The sequence below is a fragment of the Castanea sativa genome, chromosome 8 (genome assembly GCF_040712315.1).
Source record: "Castanea sativa cultivar Marrone di Chiusa Pesio chromosome 8, ASM4071231v1".
Taxonomy (NCBI): domain Eukaryota; kingdom Viridiplantae; phylum Streptophyta; class Magnoliopsida; order Fagales; family Fagaceae; genus Castanea; species Castanea sativa.
In genome coordinates this window covers 27,767,196-27,779,389 of record NC_134020.1, presented here as the reverse complement: position 1 = coordinate 27,779,389, position 12,194 = coordinate 27,767,196, and the positions used below count along the sequence as shown (strand labels likewise).

Genomic DNA, 12,194 nt, shown 5'->3' with positions numbered 1-12,194 from the left:
TTGCACAATCAAGAGCACAGTTACACAAAAGCATAATTCTGCAAGTGTGACCGGAAACTTAATTGCCCTAGTTCATCTTGAAGAAGCTGCTGTGTTTGTATACTGTAGGGTTTTGTGACCAAGCATCTTCATGATCTTCATCGTGTGATGAACTAAAGAACTTTGTAGCCAACATCCTTCTCAAGTTGGTGATCAAGTCGCGTACTAGGATCCGCGCATCTTTTGGTTAGTCACGTACTGGGAGCCGTGCATTACAAGGAGAGATTGTCACTACAGAACAAGTCCAATTGGGTATTGGGGTAAGGGTTCAACTGTAGGTTGGTATAAGGTATTGGGATTCCTTTACTTGTAACCGCTTATTTTGATAATAGTGGATTCTCAGGAGTGGTGACCTTAAAATTACCTGATGGGGGTTTTTGCCTCGGAGGTTTTCTCCATTTGTAAACAAATCACCGTGTCATTTAATCTCTGCTGCATATTTAGTTATTTGGTAATTTTTTCGTGCTGCCATGTACATTTTATATTAATTTGATTAATTAATTAAACTTGTCTAGTTAATCAATTAATCCATCATAAGGGGTCAATACATTTTTGGCTTGTCACACTGTTTGCTGTACAATCTCAGGACCCAACAATCTTCATTCTCCAACATCATCCCAATATAGGAGACCTACACTTCCTACCATACAAAGCCTTATATGGTGCTGTTTTAATACTTGCTTGGTAGCTATCATTATATGCAAACTCCATCAAAGGTAGATGTTCATCCCATGAACCTTTAAAATCAATTACACAATATCTCAGCATATCTTCTTGTGGTAGGCCTTTTGTGATTTTGGGCTAGACTGCCTCTTGTTGTACTAGGCCCAAGTGTTCTAGATAAGAGAGTCGGGACCGGCTTAACTGGTTTGTCAGCTGCCCAGCCACCACCACCTAACTGTGCTGGTTGTGCCACTCCCCCTTACTAGACAAAGAAGGCTATTTTGTTTGTTTGCTCACCATGGCATTCTAATCTGCCATGGTGTGGGTGTTCTCTCTTCCTATCTCTCATGGCATGCACCTAGTGGTTCCAGCTCATCCTCCCTCTTTTAGGTGATATGTCATCCCAGCAGGACATTTCTCCCAAAAGAGCTTGAGTGGGAACCCCAGAATAGGTTTCCCCTTCTCCCCACTGGCAGACCATACCTTCTTTTACCTTAGACCCATGACCCACCACTCTTGTATTGGCTGGGTACAGGCTGGTCTAGCCTGGGTCTTACACGTGCTCCACTTCCTGTGTATGTTGAAAGCTTGTCTGTTGCTTATGCGTTTGCCATGGTCTGAAGGCTCATCTATGCATTTTGTTGCCCATCCTTAACCTTTTATATCATGAACTGTTTTCTGGTCTTTCATTCTTTACTGGCTTGCTTCTTTCAAGGGCTGGGCCTTGCTTGGATTTTTCTCCTTTTAGTCCATTCCTTGCTCCACCCGTAGTCTTGTTGCCATTCTTGTCATACCACTCTGCTATCCTTGCCAAGATGTTATTTAATCCGTGTTTGCTGGGCCTCTTTGGACCTGCTGCCCATCCTTCTTTCAATGACTCCGTATGGTCATTCATGCTACTTTGGGCTTTCCCAATCCGTTACATTGCTTGTGGGCTCTTTTGTCCCATTTCTTTCTCCTTGGGCATCCTTGGTCCATTTGCTTTTCTTGGGCATCCTCAGCCCATTTCCTAATTCAGCATTCCCATGGGCACTTTGCTAACTCTTTTGGGCTTCTTTGACCCAATTACTTTATTTTTCATCCTTGGGGCTTATGAGCTTTCCATTAACCCCTTTCTTTCTTACTTCATTACTTCGGGCCTATCGTGACCCATCTTGTTTTTCTTCATTACATAATGCCCATGGGTTTACTACTTTCTCCTTTAGGCTCCTTTGGGCCAATTTGCTTTCGTCAAGACACATTTATTTATTTTATGGGCCTATGATCCATTATTCCTGCCATTAATGGTACCTTCCTATCAATCCACTAACTCTCTTCTTGCCCATATTGTTGGGCTTCTTCACAAATCTTCGGTCTCTAACCTTTCGAGTGAGAAATCCACCCTGATGGCCAAAAAGTGTGTAGATCTTGTCAACCAGTCCACAATCACCCAAATTGCATCTTTACCTGTAGGGGTTCTTGGCAGCCCCATCACAAAGTCCATAGTGATGTCCTCCCACTTCCGTTCTCGTTTTGGGACGGGAAGAAGTTGCAAAAATCCAGCTGATCTTTGATGCTCAATCTTGACTTGTTGACACACTAAACATTGAGCAACATAATGAGCAATCTCCCTCTTCATGTTGTTCCACCAAAACATCTCCCTTAAATCCCGACACATCTTAGTGCCTTTTGGGTGTATTGTGTAACTCCTATTATGAGCTTCCTTTAGAATTTTTGTCTTAAGGTCTGGATCATTTTTTACACAAAGCCAATTACCAAACCTCAAGGATCCATCCTCATGAATGCAAAACTTAGATTGAGAGTCTTGATTTATCAAATCTCTTATCTTCTGCAACTGTGGATCATTATTTTGTGCAACCTTTATCCTTTCAATCAAGGTAGGCTGAACTCTAAGGTTTGCTAGTTGTGCCTCTGTTTCATGAAACCGTACTTCTATCCTCATCTTTCTCAAATCTTCCAAGATGTGTTTTTGTGTAGTCAACAATGTTGCCAAGTTTCTTGCAGACTTCCTACTTAAGGCATTAGTTACCACATTGGCTTTTCCGGGATGGTAACTAATAGTCAGGTCATAGTCCTTTAATAGATTCAACCATTTTATTTGTCTCATGTTTAACTCTTTTTAAGTAAAGAGATACTTGAAGCTCTTGTGGTCAGTGAATATCTTACACTGTTCTCTATACAAATAGTGCCTCAAAATTTTTAGAGCAAAAACCACCGCTGCTAACTCCAAGTTATATGTGGGAATAATTTTACTCATAAGGCTTGAACTATCTGGAGGCATATGCCACTACCTTCCCCTATTGCATAAGAACACACCCCAAGCCTTTCCTAGAGGCATCACTATAAATGGTGATGCGTGTTGAATATTTTAGGTTGGATAAATGTGATGCGTGTTGAATGGGTGCAAAAATAACGAATGGAAAAATTAGAAAAATAAATATGGCAACAGGATCTTTATTGACATGCCTGGTAAATTGCCACTGGTTATACTTTATGCAGACTATGATAAAGTTGCTTTATAATCAAGGATAGATGGTTAAGAAAAATGGATAAAAGTGGTCATTTTATATTTGCATTATCGTATTCCTTTGTTCTCTTCCTTACAAACCCACTTCTTGTGATGTGCCTTGGCGCCCTATCAAGTTCAACAACTGAGAAATTAGCTATTGACCGGAAAAAAAGAAAGAAAAAAACATGAGAAATTAGGCAATTTCGTCAATTTTGAAATACTAGTTTTGAATCTTTTGATGAACGTGTAAGGCATGTAAAAATCACTATCATCAAATATTAGTAATAAACAACTTTGTGATTCTATCATAGCATTCTTTAATCAAAAGCTAATAGAAGATTACGAAGTTCTTTGAGGACAGGAAAATGACTTAGTTAGTACTCAGTAGTGGTGTCCTCTCAGGATTGAATAATAAGGCTTGAACATAAGATAGATATGATCCAAGATCGGATGACATTTTATACATTTCAAGTGAATAGATTACAAATTCTCTCTTTTATGTTGAATTTTCATACTAATCTTCTTGCTCTCAATCCTTGGAACAGAATAGAAAAACATGTAAGGATACTAAGAGCATCCTTATCAAGGATTGCAAAAATGCTTAAACTTAAATGTTAGCATTTGAAACTCAAAAAACCCACTCCATTAACACGCATATGCTAAAAGATTTGCCATCTTGCTACAGTGCACTCTCATCTTTGAGAGTGCATTGTAGCTCTATCTTATATAAATTATTTATTTTATTATTATTTTTTAAGCTTTCTCTCTCTTTTTCTCTTTAAAAAACATATTTTATTTCTCCCTTTTTAAAAAAAAAAAAAATTTATTTCCTTCTCTGTTCAGATCTGCCGTTCCTTTTTTTTTTTCCCCGCTCTTTGAAATTGATCTCCCTGTGGCTCCCCGCTTGAAGCTATCTCACGACTTGGATTTGAACCAATGAAGCTACTTCCCTTCCAATATTTTTTAGTGGGTTTCGATGGTGGGTCACGGTGGTGGTGATTTGTGGGTTTGATTTGGAGGCACGGTAGTGAGATCGGTGAGTTCGTGGGTTGGATCTATGGGTTACAATTTTGTTTTGATGATTGTGGTTTTGCTTTCTTTTTTTTGTTTTGTTTTGTTTTCTTCTTGTAGGGGGTTAGATCAGCCACTGGTGAGTGCTTGGCTGAGAGTTTGTTTTTGCAGTGGCTAATTGTTTTTGTGGTGGTTGGTTGTGGTTATACTTTGGGTTTTTCTTTTCTTCTTGCAGGTAGTTGTGGTTGCAGGTGTAGTGCTGTTACTTGTGGTGGTGGTGGCTATGGTGGGTTGTGGTTGCTACAATGGTGGTTATGGCAAGTGGAGCGGTGGTAGCGGTGGTGGAGATGGTGCTTGCTATAGTTTTTTTGCAGTTGTTTTATTATTATTTTAATGAGTAGTTTATATTATTTAAATGAAGTGGTAAAAAATATAGAAGTTTTGATGTTTGATGTATCTTAAATTTCGGTGGTATAATAGATAAAGTAGGTTTTTGAAATGTTAAATGCTAAAATTTTTAGAATCCTTGATGAGAATACTCTAATACTACAAAAATATTGACCAGTACTTGTAACTAAATATCAGCCTCTAAAAACTACCCAAAATGAAATTCAAAATCATAGATCAGAAAGATAAAGGTTTAAGAGTGTGTTTAGATATCGCTTATTTTGCTGAAAACTGAAAACATTGTAGTAAAATAATTTTTAAATGTGTAACTAATACCGTGGGACTCATTTTTAATGAAAGTTTTATTGAAAAAATAGGTTTGTAGGTCCTGTGAACAGTGCACGAGACCTATTGGAAAGTTGAAATGCGCTTCTCAAAAAAAAAGAAAGCTAAAATGCATACACCCAACTTTCATCAGTATCCAAATGGATACTAAATATATGTTGTGAAATTGTTGTGTTCATAGAATTATTTTTACAAGTTTGATATAAAAATAAGAAAAAAGTAAAATACAAGGTAGCAACGATGACATAAAAGTAATTAAAATAGTGAAGCCAAGAGCCCACCAAGTCACTTTTTTTTTTTTTTTAGAAGAGACCAAGTCACTTAGAGCACTATTATTTTTTTGGAGAAACCTTAGAGCATTAGCATTAGTTATGCTAAAAAAAAAAAAATACTTTGACATACCAAAAAGTTACTTTATTTATTTTAATATATCACTTAATAATACATTCTATATCTCATTTGCTATACTTTTAACATTGTATTTATAATTTTTTTTCTTTATTATTTGTTTCCAACTGTTATATTTTTAAATAATTATGTTCTTACCGTCATATTTTTTAAAACTCGACTTTTCCTAACAATGATTAAAAATTAATAAATTATTCTAACGGTCATATATCTAGAAATCTTTTTTTTTAATGTGTGACCATCATACTTTTGGAATTTTTTTCCTTAACGATCATACAGGTTCTTTGAAGAGTATGATAGATGCAATGGAAACTACCAATGTAGTCCATAGAGAACTCATATGCACAACTCATATCAAATTACAATAAAAACTCATATCCATAATTCACACACTCAAAGTTCCTACAACTCGCCTTGTAATTGTGATCAACGTTCGACGAGGTCCAATTGGTGTTGAGAATGAACTTCTTGGTCTCTATTGCGTTTATAAAATTGAGCATATTCCAAAAATTTGCTCGTGTGACACTTGTGTGTTAAAAATCAAGCACTACCTCTCTCATTCTCTAGAAAATTCTCTTGCATTCCGGATTTTTCTATGAGATGTCTCTCTTTAATTCTCTAGAGACTTCTATGTAGAAGTAAAACTCAGCCATAAATTTTTTGTAATAGTCTAGAAGGGGCTAGAAATTAAAATAATAAATAATAAACTAAGACCTAGATGAGTGAAGTGAGGTGAAGTACGAGTATTATCAAAAAAAGAGGTGAAGTACAGGTAAGCACCAAGAATAGTGGAAGTGAAAAAAAGAAAGTCAAGAGTGGTTATGTCATAGGGTTAGTAGCTAGGTGTCTAGGAGTAAGGTGTCAAGTGTGTGCAATTGTATTTTGTATGTGCCATGTGCAGTGAAAGAAAGGTGCTATGCGTGCCCTAGTGTTAGTGAGTCAAAGCATCAGTGCTTGAAAAGTATTGTAATTTAAAGAGTCCAGTTTTTAATAAAAGGTCTTTGCTTAGTGTTTTGTTCAACATTGTGTATGAGGATTTCATCAATTTGTTCATAATCGAAATTAATAGCTTCGTTTTCATCTCGCTCATCTTCAATAATCATGTTATGGAGAATTTTGGATGCTTTTGTGATGTTTTAGAGTATTTCAAGATTGAAAAAATCGTGTAGGTCCACATACAAATGCAAATTGTGCTTGAAGTACTCCAATTAAATTACATGCTTTACATCCTTCCTATATGCGTCTCCTGAGATTTTGCAAATAATTTTCTTTTTTGTCCAAGTGGAGGCAGGGTTGTTTTTACAGATGTTGACCACTTTGAATATATGCAATTGGCAAGGTAGTATCCCATTGTGTAATCATTATCATTGATTAAGTAATTAATTGAAAGAGCATGTCCTTGTGAGCTTGGAAAATATATGAAACTGCTCTAACATGTTAATGTCATTATTTGACTTAGATAATTCAAAAAAATGCATGTTATATTCAAAGATCATATGATGCCATCGCTTTCCAAATAATAGTTGGCTCACGTCTTTCCATGAAGCTGGACAATTTTTCATTTCTAATGCATCAAATCAATGTTTACAAACATCCCCAAAAATCCACGGCTTTGGACATGGGCTAACAATCTAGCAATTTCTTCATTGTTTGGCGACCTCAAGTATTTCTCTAAAAATATCAACCATCACTACAACAATGCTAGTGCCATTGCTCTTACTAGTTGATTTGAATACAACAATTCTTCTTTTTTATTTAATTTAATTTAATTTTTTAATTTAGAGAAAAGAATACAATAGTGACAATTGAGAACCATGATTTGAAGTGAATTAGAATTTAATTAGAGATGAAACCTCATCACCTTAATAATTGTAAATCTCAAGGTAGAGATTCAACTATAGATTATTATTTACCTAAATTGAGGGATTTACGATTACAACTAAGTCGTCACTTATTTTAATTTATAAACAAAAAAAATTAAGAAAATCAGATAAAAAATTTATTTTTATGAATAAGTAATAAAATACATAACTTTGGTCCTCGTTATAATAAAAAAAAAAATGAAGATTACAATAATTAAATTGCTAGTTACAATCTAAAAAAAAGGTAAAAATATACTCACTAAATTACAAATTGCATTATCTAATTTTGCCTAAAATTCAATTCAGTCTTGTAACTTTCAGTTTGGTCATTTCAATTTGCCCAACTTTAATTCGTGTTCAATGTAGTCCTTCTGTCCACTCCATTAGGTAGGTTGCCTTTAAGTTCCCCAGAATGATTACGTTTTGTTATTTTTGAAATTCTGAAATTAAAAAAATAAAAATAAAAATCTAGAAAATTTATAATAAAAAAATAGATATTTTTTTTTCCTTTTCCAATTAAAAGGATATGTCTTGCAAATCTCTTGGATGCTTGAAAATTTAAGAACCTTGATCTCAAGGTGTGCCATGGTAATTAATAAGTTCATAAGGTTGAAATATGTTGGTATACAGATTTGATTCCAATTTAGTAAAAAAAAATTCTGCGGAAAAAAGAAAAAGAAAAAAACCTTTTTAGTACTACTCACTGAACTCCTTTCCATGCCCTTACACCACTGCAATTCATTATAAACCATTCAAGCAACTATATTGTGAAAGCAAACTTCATTTGTGTAGTTTATTGATTTCAAAAGTGGGTTGAATCCGGCTTAGAATTTGCTCAAAGACAAAAAAGGTTTCGATATGCTTAAGATAAGGTGTTTATGATCTTTTACCCATCTCTTTTGCACCATATTGAATTTTTGAGTGAAACTAGTTTCATTGGAAAGTAGACATCCGGGGTTTCAAAATAGACACATTTGAAATTTGATCTAATTTGGAATCTAATTTTGGATGTGAATCAAGTGAGATATTGAGATTTAAAGTTGACACATGAATGTTAAATTTGAGAAGTACTAGAGTGAAAAATTGCACAATTTTGAGTCCAAATTTCAATAGGAGAAGATTTCCTGCTAGGTTGTAACTCTACTTTATGCATTTATATAAATCACTTATTGCACAACTTTTAAAGGCAAGGAGGCTATACTAGAGCAAAATAGTACTATTCAAAGAGAAAAATATGGCCTTATGGATTGACAAACATAGTTCGTGGAAAGTATTCATAATAGAAGAGTTTAAGCAATTTGGAGCTAATTGTGGGGTCACAAGAGTAAGTTACTTATTGGGTGTAGAATCTTGAGTCATGGGTATATCTCAAATTGTAAAGCTTCGATTCTATTAGTTAGTTACTTCTTGGGGCTGGGGTTAAGCCCCATATTGGTATCTTTGAATGCCTTCATAAGTTTTCCACTTCGTCAACAATGGACTACGTTAGAACACCTTGATTATAATTGTTGACTTGTTTACTGTGGTAATTAATAATTAATCGGAAATCAATCTTCATTTGTATTGTTAAGCTATGTTTGGATGTTGGGGGAAAGAGGGGGAGTAGAGTAGAGGGAGGGAGAGTAATTTAATTACCTTGTTTGGATTTTTTAAGGAAGGAGGGGGAGGGATTTGAAGAGGTTTGGAGGGGTTTGAACTACTTCTAACTCCTTATTTTTAATTTTCCCAAATTGGAGAGATATGGAGGAAGAGTGGAGTATAAAAATACTTGACCAAATGAATTATCAAATTTACCCTTACCATATTAACAAAATTACAAATAAAAAGACTAATTATTCCCCTCCTCCTTAATTTTAAAAACATTCAAACAAGGTGGAGGATAACCATTCCCCTCTACTCTTCTCTCCACTACTCTCCTTCCCTCTACTCCCCTCTACTCTCCTCTCTCTCAAAACTTCCAAACATAGCATTAATTTTCAAAGTTGATTAGTTCCCCATAAACAATAATTTTCACACATAATGATTACTAGCTGTTGGATTTCACTTTTTAGTAATCTAAAACTTGATCAACCACGTGATCTTTTTTTTTTTTTTTTTTTTCCTGCAATACACTACATAAATATTGATCTATAGAGCTTGAAACAGCTGAGTTAATCTTGTTGAGTTGTAGTACTACATAAAGCTTAAGTAGACTACTACCTAATATCTGTTTATTTAGCAAGTGAAAGAAATTGCATACCTCTCATCTCTAGCTTTCTGTGTGCCACTGAATGTTTTGGTACTAAGCAAAGATGCATGATCTATTTTGCCCATAGCATGTTGTACAACTAATTCAACGACCGCTTTTGAGGATTGAATCAGTGCTAAACATGGAAGGAGCAGAACCCTTGCTAGATGAAGGAAATAGCGATAAACCATATGCTTCACTATTGGTAGGTGTACCAAAAGAAGCATTGTCATGTGGCAACTCTGGTAGATCAGCATCACCATCTAAAAATTGCATCACTTGCCTCATGCTAGGCCTAGTTGCTAGCATTGACTGTGAGCAAAACAGGCCTAGTTTCAAAACCAATTCCATTTCCTCTTTTACATAACTACCTTCCAATCTAGGATCACTAGCATTTAGGATGGCTCCTTTTCTCCAGCATTGAAAGACATAATCAACCAGAATCATCTCTGTAGGTAGACCTCGTATCTCTATTGGCCTTCTTCCACAAGCCACTTCAAGCATGAAAGCCCCAAAAGCAAACACATCAGTGAAAGTGGTTGCCCTTCCTGTTCTAGTAAGCTCAGGAGCCAAATAACCCACAGTTCCAGCCACATTGGTGGTTTGGGGATTGGCACCATGGTCGCATAATTTGGCAAGGCCAAAATCTCCTAGCCTTCCATTTAATTCGGCATCTATTAGAACATTGCTTGCTTTTACATCTCTATGTAGAACAACTTGTTCCCACTCTTCATGGAGGTAAAGAAGGCCAGATGCTACGCCTTTGAGGATTTGAAATCGTTGAAGCCAATTAAGTTTTGGTTTTTCATTGCCATATAAGAACTTGTCAAGGCTTCCATTGGGCATATAATCATAGACCAAGAGGAGTTTACCCTTTCGCTGGCAATATCCTAGGAGCTGTACCAAGTTCCTGTGCCTCAGCCTACCCATGCTAATGATCTCAGCCACAAATTCCTTCATCCCTTGTTTGGAATCGCGGGAGACTTTCTTGACTGCAATCTGTATATTGGAAGGACGAAGTGTTCCTTTATAAACCTTTCCGAATCCCCCTTCTCCAAGAAGCTCTTTGTTTGAGAAACCTTTGGTTGCTTTGTAGAGATTCTTGTAACTGAACCTGTGAGGACCATACTCGTTTTCCCAATCTTCTAGTATTTCTGCATATTTCTTCCTCCTCAAAATGAAAATAGTTCCAGTAACCAATATCAGAACAACCACTACTGCTATGATCAAAATCATGATAATTTGTCCCCGTTTACTTTTCCTTTGATGGGGAGGTTGAGGAAGCTTCGAAACATCGAGGCTTTGTGCTTGTCCACTTTTATTAAAGCTCCATCCAAGAATGTAGTGGTCACTTGTAATTGTACCAGTGGCTGCAGAGAAACCAACATACATAGATTCCAAAAGATATTGGGACAAATCTATGTGTGTTGACAAGAGAGGCCGGTTTGGTTTTGTGATGCCGGTTGGGGCTAGTGTTACATTCAGTAACTTTTCTATTTCATTGTAGTCTATCCAAAGATGCATTGGGTTGCCACTTACTAGCTCCAAGCTTATATTCTTTCTTTCTTGATCAGAAAAGTAGGCCGCAGTAGCTGACTCAATTGATGTCAGGTTGTTCACATCGATTCCCACATGGTTGTTGTCTATATCTTGAAATTCTTCACCCTCTACAGTATCAAGCTCAATGGCTAATAAGTGGTTTGTTGAAAGGCCATTATTTGAGGCATTCAAGAGTCCTAGATAATTGCTGTCTACAACATTGGTGAATTTCCACGAAGGACTGATGGTGAAGGCAATTCCATGGCCACCTTCCGATGGTGTTTTAGGAACTATTGCAAATACAAAGTTTGTAGAAAATGAAAGAGACTGAGTTAAACCCGAAGAAGCATTGAATTTTAGAGGAAGTTGGTAGAAAGCATGACCAATTTGTTTTTTTGAATTGTTGGTGAGTTGCAATAGACCATTAGGGTGGATTCGAGCAGATCCATCTAGATGCAGATTTTCTTGATGGAAGCCATTGTAGATGAAGTGGTCTTCATTTTGAGCAAAGGCCAAGCAAATAAAGTAAACACACAGAATTATCAGAAACTGAAGTGAGTGAAGAACCATAGCCATTAGCATTAGGAAAAGTGGGAAAAGCTTCCTTTTGTAAACTGAGGGCTTTTGCTTGCTTAAAGTGTCTGAGAGTTCAGATAATTGCGTTTTTATTCTTTGCCCCTGGTTCATGATAAAACAACAGTATCTGCGTTCCCCTGGTCATGGGCTAACCAAACTGTTGCCTCCCCAAAAGAGTGTCATTGTCAAGTAGGAACTATGGTTGGAAAAGAAGTTTCAATTGTTTGACCTTTGCTTTTCAAATTGATGCCCATTGAGTTTATAAACACATGTTTAAACTTACACTAAAGTAACGTGGGACACTAGGATCATAGTATATTCTTGTGATTGCTAAATACGAGGGAACCTATTTCAAAGGTAAAATGCCTTCTCTGTTTTATCTACTAGCATAAATTCATTTTATTTTGTTAGTTGGAGAGTCAATTAAGTGGCATTGTTGTTTGCTAAGATTAAAGGGAAAATATATCATCTTTATCAATTAAAAAAGAGCAATATCGCTGCTACTACAAATGTAATTCATAAACTGATCTATATGCCTTACAAAGTATCTACTTTTAAACACAACTTTATAACATGTTTGGTCTCTCATCTTTTATAACTCTTACAAATTGTTTCTCAAAAAATTAAA

At 35.9% G+C, this 12,194-nt stretch overlaps 1 protein-coding gene across 1 annotated transcript; it reads right to left on the bottom strand.

Moving 5' to 3' along the window:
* Window positions 1-9,556: 9,556 nt before the first annotated feature.
* Window positions 9,557-11,569, bottom strand: LOC142605482 (putative L-type lectin-domain containing receptor kinase II.2). The gene has a single exon (XM_075776877.1). It carries the CDS (start codon window positions 11,564-11,566, stop codon window positions 9,557-9,559), a length of 2,010 nt encoding a protein of 669 aa, XP_075632992.1. The 5' UTR covers window positions 11,567-11,569.
* Between the last annotated feature and the right edge of the window lie 625 nt (window positions 11,570-12,194).